At 41.7% G+C, this 8,258-nt stretch overlaps 1 protein-coding gene across 1 annotated transcript; it reads right to left on the reverse strand.

Moving 5' to 3' along the window:
- Window positions 1-4,653: 4,653 nt before the first annotated feature.
- Window positions 4,654-8,238, reverse strand: LOC103587560 (zinc finger protein 665-like). Its single transcript, XM_008569056.1, has 3 exons — window positions 7,884-8,238; window positions 7,002-7,066; window positions 4,654-5,565 (listed from the first exon to the last, which is right to left on the reverse strand). The coding sequence occupies exons 1-3, from the start codon at window positions 8,236-8,238 to the stop codon at window positions 4,654-4,656; spliced, it is 1,332 nt and encodes a 443-aa protein (XP_008567278.1).
- Between the last annotated feature and the right edge of the window lie 20 nt (window positions 8,239-8,258).

The following is an 8,258-nucleotide window of genomic DNA, read 5'->3' on the forward strand; positions in this document are numbered from 1 at the left end:
GGGAGGGGGGGGTGGGAGGGGGGATAACTGGGGAGGGGACATGGGGTAAAATCGCAATTTGTGGTAATGGGCATGCTGCCAGTACAGATCTGGCCTTCACATCTAGGGCACAAGGGGGGGGGGGAACAGCTTTGTATCTCATGAATATTCATAACCAATTAAAAATAAATAAATAATAAATAAATACATGAATGCAGGCCGAAAAATATGATGAAAACTGAGTCAAGTCCGTAGTCTAGTTAACATGTCAGTTTCCTGGTTTTGATGTTATGCATCAACAATTTAAGATGTCACCATTGGGGGAAGCTGGGGGAAGGATACACAGCACCCTGTACTATTTTTGCAACTTCCTGTGAGTCTGTAATTATTTCAAAATAAAAAGTAAAAAAAATAGTGAGACTGGACCTAAATAAGAACCTCAGCTGTGTTCTTCAGAGAGACTGGCTACGTCTCACCTTGTGTAGCTGCCAGCTTTCTCTCTGCTTCTGCATATCATGCGGTGCCTGGTACAGCACCAAGACTGTGGGATCCTACTTGGCAACTTTTATTCAAAGTTTGTGGTGGATGTGGATGTATTTGTACATTCTACCCAATGGTCTAAGGTTTTAGTTGGCAAATTAATAAACACCTCCTCACCACCACCTCTTCCCCAGTCCTAAGGCTCAGAAACACTTTGAGCTTTTTACTCTACTCCCTTTGATTTGAAGAAGCTCTGGAGATTCGTGGACTCTTCCTACACTGTGGACCCACTTTGAGACCAGTACTCTAGAAGTGTCTATCTCCCACCACTGCATCTTTCTCATTCCATTGCTCCTCTCAACACACTTAAAATCATATCTATTCCTTAAGGCCTGGCTCAAATCGTTTCCTTAAAAAACTTTCTCTGACTCTCCTGCCTTTCCCCACCCCAAGTAGAGAGTGAATAGTTTCCTTCTTCTGAACTTCTACTGTAAAGCAAATAAGTTCCAAAGCATGTATGTATGCCTCTGTCTAACTATGTCACTATACTATAAACATTGGGAGACACAACAGAGTAGAAAATACGATCTACTGCTCTAAATGAGTTTCCTCTCTAGTGGAAAACATGACAGTTCAGTTCTACAGTAAATGCTCTCTCATACCAAGAAATCAGGCTGGACACTGTGTGGTATGACTGATGATTAACACTTAATCCCTGTTCTTAAGGACCTTGTCTAATAAAGGTGATATGTGTACAAGTATAATATAAACAATGTGATAAGTGACATCAAAAAGGTAATAAAGCTATATGGGAATATCGAGGATTTAGATAATATTTCTGATCCAGAAAAGGTTATCAGGGAAAAATATTTAGGGAAAGTCACATTTTACTAGAATCTTACAGGATGGGTAAAATGATGGTGCCGAAACAAAGGGGAAGAATTTCTACTTGTGGTAAACGTTGTGTTGAAGGTTTGAGAAAAGAAATGGTAAGACATGCTGGAAGCTTAGTTGACTGGTTTGGTTGAGAATAAGAAATGAGTGAGAAGCAGGTCTTCTGGTCAGAAAGGGCCCTGGACACCATACCACAAAGGTTAGACACTATTCCAACACTTTGGTGAGAGTTATTGAAAATTTTCAAGCAGGTGTCATGATCAAAGCTTAGTTCTAGAAAGACAACACATGGCATCACTAGAAAATAAGATTTGAGGATGGAAACTTCAGACTGGGGCAGGAGAATACGTAGGAGGTTATTGCTGTAACTTAGGCCAGAGTTCCTGAGGGTATAAGTTAGACTGGTAGCAGGAGAAGCAGTTTAAGAAAACAGAAGCTATACTACACATAGCGAATTGTGCCAATATAATTATATTGACCGAAGGTCAGAGAAAAAAAAAAGATTCTGGAGGCTTGAGTATTCAAGGAAGGTTTGAGAGAGGAGGTAGCAATAATAGGAACAAGTGGGGAGGGGCAGTAATGACTTGAAGGAACGATCAGAGGCGAGCATTCCTCTAGCTGTGCCTCTAGAGGTAGTAACAAGCACGGTTGACTGGAAGGGAGAGCGTATACAGAGTGACAGGAGTGACGCTTGAAAGAGACGAGGACTCACTTGTGGAAGGCCTGGAGTTCACAGGTAAGTTTAGGCTTTATTTTCCAGGCAGTGGGGAGTTTACAATGAATTTTGAGTAGGGGAGTAACATGATGACTGCATGTTAATTATTCTACTTATTTGACATATGTGCTGCCTTGTATTGAATTTTTTAAGTGCTTAATCATATATATTATATAATAATTTCCACACAATTTTCATTGAACAAGTGTAAAAATATCTTAGGCAATTTAGTTAAACAGTATTGGACAAACATTTTCAACAATCACATTGTGCTATGGTAGTCAGACTCCATTTGTGACGTTTTGACTACTAAAACCCTTCACACCTCTAAACTCCGTCTTCCTGTGCTTCCCATCTGGGCAAGATGGTAATAATCCTGAGTGCTCTCTCCTTTGGCACCAGCTGGGAGTTCAAACCACATGTGGGTATCACCACCCCAAACCCACCCTTTAACAAAACAGAACACCCTAGTCACTTTTCCCTGCTCTCACAAGCCATGTTTGGGTCAGAGTCAACCCTGCTTTCCTCAGAAAGCCTCTTTACATAATGAACATTTTCCTAACACTTCAGTGTATAAAATCATCATTCTCGATATTCAAACCGAACTTTAGGTGGAGTTCAATACAGCTCCAGTAAAGTTGTTACAAGTTCAAATTACCCAATATGTTATGAAGGTGAATTGTGAAGTTTCTAGTTTATCTACCAGAACAAAACAAAATTCCCATGCTGTATGTTCAATCTTAAGAGAACATTCAACTACATTGAATTTTTCAAATTAGTTCACAGAGCAGTGCAAGGACTAAAAAGAGATGGTATTAATATTATCCTTACTCCCCACATTTTTTAATATTTCATAATATTTTTCATTTTCTTACTATATTTGTATTTTCCTCACATGTAAATCAAGGTGCACACCATGGGTATTATTTGGCATACAAAAAAAGAGGCATGTGGAAATATAATAATACAATGCATGTTCATCAACAATGCTGCAGGTTTTAGGGTGTAAGATTCTGAAGTTGCACTGTTACTGCATTTTCATAACACCCTCGTAAGCTTCCCAAGGCAGAGAAAATAATTCAAGTGCACTGCATAAGTATATATTCCCAAAATTATATCTTGATCGACTTCAAGAAAAAAAAAAAGTTATAGATCCTTCAAACTTAAGAGCCTAATCGTTGTTCTCTGTTGTGAAGTATTGTACTGAAATGAGATAAAATGTTAGTAGAAAAAATACGATTCATTCATAACTATAAAAAGTTTAAATTTTATTAAGGCATGAGATCTATCATACACTGAATAAAACAGTTGAAAAATGTAATGCCGGGGCCGGCCCGGTGGCGCACTGCTACAGTGCGCCGCTTGGGAGTGCGGCGGCGCTCCCGCCGAGGGTTCGGATCCCACATACAGACTGGCCGCTCACTGGCTGAGCGAGGTGCGGGCGCAATACCAAGGGTTGCGATCCCGTTGCCGGTCCTGGTCCGGTACGGGCGCGACACTGAGGGTTGCGATCCGTTGCCAGTCACGAAAAAAGACAAAAAGGAAAAAAAAAAAAAAGAAAGAAAAATGTAATGCCAACAGTTAAATGTGAATCCCACTCAAGAACATGCTATTATTCTGGTTTTTTAATTAAACTCTCCACCGTGGTAAGTGTTTTCTTTCCAATTTCAAACATAAGACTAATTTTTTTACCACTCTTTAATATGCAACAGCTATTGCTCTTCAATGGAGAAAGAAGCCACCATTTCCCCTGCATTATTTCTAACACATATTTAGTCTCTAACAACATGTTACTTGCATACGATAAATATCCCCGTCTCCTAAGGCCTTGGCCTGCTGTACTTCATGGCGAGCTGGTAGAGCTCACCTATTATTTTCTTCCCTATTATTCAAGGTGCCCTTCTCTGAACAGAAAAAGCACGATGACTGACATCACAGTTTTACATTACTCTCTGCCTCACTTCCATGCTCTCTAATTCAGACAATATTTAATTTTAAAAGGCAGAGAACTTAGGAAGTTAGGCAACGAACTTAGATAAAAAATAACCTTCACCTAATAAAGTAGGCCCCTCCATCCTATTGACACTTGCCCAGGTACCATCACGAAAGGTGTGTAAGGATGCATAATATCAACAAATTTCAAAGTTCATATTGAAAGTCATAAATCCTTTTCAATAAACCTTAAATAATTGAATAAAATATTTTATAACCTCAAGGTAATTGACCATTTCCAAATGTCCTGGTACCTCTAACATATATCATGTCATGAATTTTAACATTTTTTGACTTTTAACTATTTTGTGGTATGCAACATCAGATATTAATTTGGAGAACTAGAGAGTGAATTATGCCCTGTATAAATCCCCTGATGTTCTACAATTTTGGTCCTTTGGTAATAGCCTCAGCATGCACATTACATTTCTGTGGTTTCATCGAAAATGTGTATTTTGATGTCCAGTGAGTTGTGAAACCTAGGTAAAGCCACATACATTCATGTTATATGATTTCTCTTTAGTGTAAACTGTGATCTCAATTAATACTTGAACTCATGACGAAGAATTTGCCACTCACTTGCAAGGATGATCTCAAGAACGAATTATCTTATGTTGTGCAAGGACTGAACTGTGCTTGAAGACCCTATCAAACTCATTAAATTTGTAAGGCTTCTTCTCTCCAGTATGAATTCTCCAATGACTTGCAAGGTGTGAATTTCGATGGAAGACCTTGCCACATTCATTACATTTGTGAGGTTTCTCTCCAGTATGAATTTTATGATGACTTGAAAGGTGTGAACTTTGACTGAAGACCTTGCCACATTCATTACATTTGTAAGGTTTTTCTCCAGCATGAATTAGCTGATGGGCAGTTATGCTTGAATGTGCTCTAAAGGCTTTGCCACACTCATTACACTTGTAAGGTTTCTCTCCAGTATGAATTCTGCGGTTCTTTATAAGGCTTGACGTTTGACAGAAGCCTTTGCCACAGTCATTACATTTACATGGTTTCTCTCCAGTATGACTTCTACCATGAATTGCAAGGTATGAATTGCGACTGAAGACCTTGCCACACTCATTACATTTGTAAGGGTTTTCCCTAGTATGGGTTACCTGGTGCCTAAGAAGGCTTGCATGTGTTCTAAAGGCTTTGCCACATTCATTACACTTGTAAAGTGTATCACCAGTATGCATTCTGTAATACTCTAAAAGGTGGGAAGTTTGACTGAAGACCATGAAACATTCATTACATTTAAATGAATTTTCTCCAGAATGAACTCTATGATGATGGGCAAAATCTTCCCGGCCATTGTTTCCATGTTTTTCCGATGTCACTGTGTGAAATTCCTTGTTCCCTGTCACCAGTGGAAATTCCTTGTTCACACATTTAGGAGAGATGTCTGTGTTCACACCTTTGATCCATTCCCACCCAGTTTTCTTACTATTTTTACATGGCTCTCCATGGTCCAGGGCTCTTTCCCTTGCTCCAACACAGTGATAATACTAAACTCAAAATGGGAGATTCCCAGGGAGACCAGGTTCCTGTGGTTCTCCAACATCATATCTCGGTACAGAGCCCTCTGAGCAGGATCCAGGAGAGAATTCTATGACCACATCCCTGAAAGTCAAAGTCAAGTGTCCCTGAGTAGGAGCCATTCCTGACTCTTTTTCTTTTCTCCTCCTCTTCCAGCCTTCTTCCTCACACAACAAGAGTCTTTACAAGTCAATTGTGTGGAAAGATGGTCCTCTGTGCAATGCACCAGAGGGATGTAAGTTCCAGGGCACAGAATTAGAGGATTAAGGTTTGTTAGAGGATACTCAATAAATTCTGGTTTTGTTTGCGGATTTTGGGGTTTTTTGGTGGCTGCCAGGTTGCAGTGATAGAATCCTGGACTTTGGTGTTATCGACACTATACTCTAATAAACTGAGCTAACCAGTCAGTTTCAATAAATTCTTGGTGATTGATTGAACTGACTGAATCATTTTGTCAAGGAAGAATTCTTTCATATGAATAATAACCTCTTATCAATATATTTCAAGTTTGAATAATGGATTTTCTCTAAATGGGGCCTATCTATCCAGTTGGAGCTTGCTCATCCTGGCTCGTAAGGGCCAACTGGTAAAATTTCAGGTGTTTTGTGACCCAGCAGACCTCGAGTTGGTAGCTTTAATTTGACACTTTAAAGTATTTACCTCAGAGAAATTGTCAAACTCTAAAAATCAAGGCTTGTTTTCTGGAGAGTTGGTTATTAAACATTTCCAGCACATCACTGCCTCTCCCTGCAATCCCCCAATCCAATTGTCCTCTAAGTTTTTGATGGCAGAGACTGAGCCTTATTTCTCTTTGTATCCTCAATACGGTATTTGGACATTAACTGTGCTCAATTAATGTTTGCAGAATGGATGAAATATGCTCTTATAACTTTCTCCAGAATGACCATTTCTTCTTCTGGATACACAAAAACGATTCAGAAGAAAATGTCTCAAATAGATGTCTAGATCAGGGATCAGCAAACTATCCCCTGTGGGTCAAATCAGATCCCAGGCCTGCTTTTGTTTTCTAAGTAAAGTTTTCAGTAAACACAGCCGCCCTAATTTATGTATATATTGTTTATGGCTGCTATGGGATACAAGCAAGGGTAGAACTGAGTATTTGCGATACAATGTGGCCCACAGAGCCTAAAATATTTACTATCTAACCCTCCCAGAAAGTTTGCCAATCCCTGATCTAGAGCATGGTCCCCTAACTCCCAATAGTTCCTTACAGGTCAATATTATGTCTAAGAAGCGCCACAGTGATCAATAACTGACTATACTGTATTTTCTTACCGATAAATTACTTCACAAATTGTGTCATACATCAGAAGTTTTTAGAATTTAGTGTAGACACACATAATTACAAAGCGATTCCATAAGTGCAGAGTTAGAAATAACATACAGGGTATTTCTTGGAGCTCCGAAAGACAGACATAGGATCTCCCAATGGAAGGGACTGACGTCTTCCTGGGGAATGCCGTATAGAATGAGTTATGAAGTTAGGCAGGCGAAGGCACGGGAAAGTTATTCTAGGCAGAGGATGCAGCCTTGGCAAAGTTGGCAGGCAAGATGCAGCATGACAGGGGAAACCAGGCAAAGCTGGGAAGAGATTTTATTCAAATACACGAAGAAATTCCAAGTGACTGGTTGCCCAATGGTGGTGGCACTGTCTCCCTTGAGAAGTAGTGACTACCTCACACCTGGACATAACCAAGTAATCATCCTTCAGCAGACGGCCCTGGGTTATTTCTCCATGTTATTGAACAAGGCTGCCAGAAATCTAGGTGATATCAAATGATGGCATATTGCAACTTATACCCTCAGAACTTCTCTTAGACCCAGATTCCAAAGAGCTCTGCTAAAAAGTAGTGTTTCTGCAACAGTATTTTATCCCAGAGCAGGGTTGGATGACTTGAGAATGTGTCTTTGCATATTTGGGTCAGTCAGGGTTTACATTTGTGCAAAACCGATTAATACACGCATTGGGTGGTACATTCTCTTTAAAAGCAAACGATGACGTCATTTCAAAGACAGGACTCTCAGAAGTAAAATAATTAACTTCCTGTTTTATTTGTCTCCTTATTACACTAAAGATAATTTTTGAACTCTCGTTAATGCCCCTCAGTCTGAACTGCAGCAGTGACCGGGCAGAATACAGAACGAACACGTCAGCTGTAGTAAACCGTCCCGGCTGGGGGGCACTGACCGGGCACCCCGGCTCCGCCGCACACACTTTGGGGGGCGCTATGGGCGCGGCGGCCGCTGCCAATTCACGTTGCCCGACCGTTTGCCCCGCCAGGCGGTCCGAAGCGGGCAGCTCCGGCCACGGAGAGTGACTCCGCGGGGCCGCGCAGGATGGCCCGAGCGCTTCCTCCACGTTCCTCTCGCTGTGAGGACCTTTCCTCCATTAGCTCATCCTCCAACTCCCTCACGCGGGAAGTAAGCGCGAGCATCCCCAGCCTCCCACGTAGGCAGCACCTCGCCGCTGCCTTATCACCGGCCCTCGTCCCAGCGGGGGCCGCGGAGCGCGCCGAGGCGAGCCCGAGGCGAGCAGGCGGCCGAGCCAGGCGAGCACCACCGAGCCGGGGGTGAGGGGCGGGCGCAGGGAGACGGCCCAGCCCGCCGCCGCGCAGGCGCATCCGCGGCCGCGGCGACCAGT

This window comes from Galeopterus variegatus, unplaced genomic scaffold (assembly GCF_000696425.1).
Source record: "Galeopterus variegatus unplaced genomic scaffold, G_variegatus-3.0.2 Scaffold460, whole genome shotgun sequence".
NCBI lineage: Eukaryota > Metazoa > Chordata > Mammalia > Dermoptera > Cynocephalidae > Galeopterus > Galeopterus variegatus.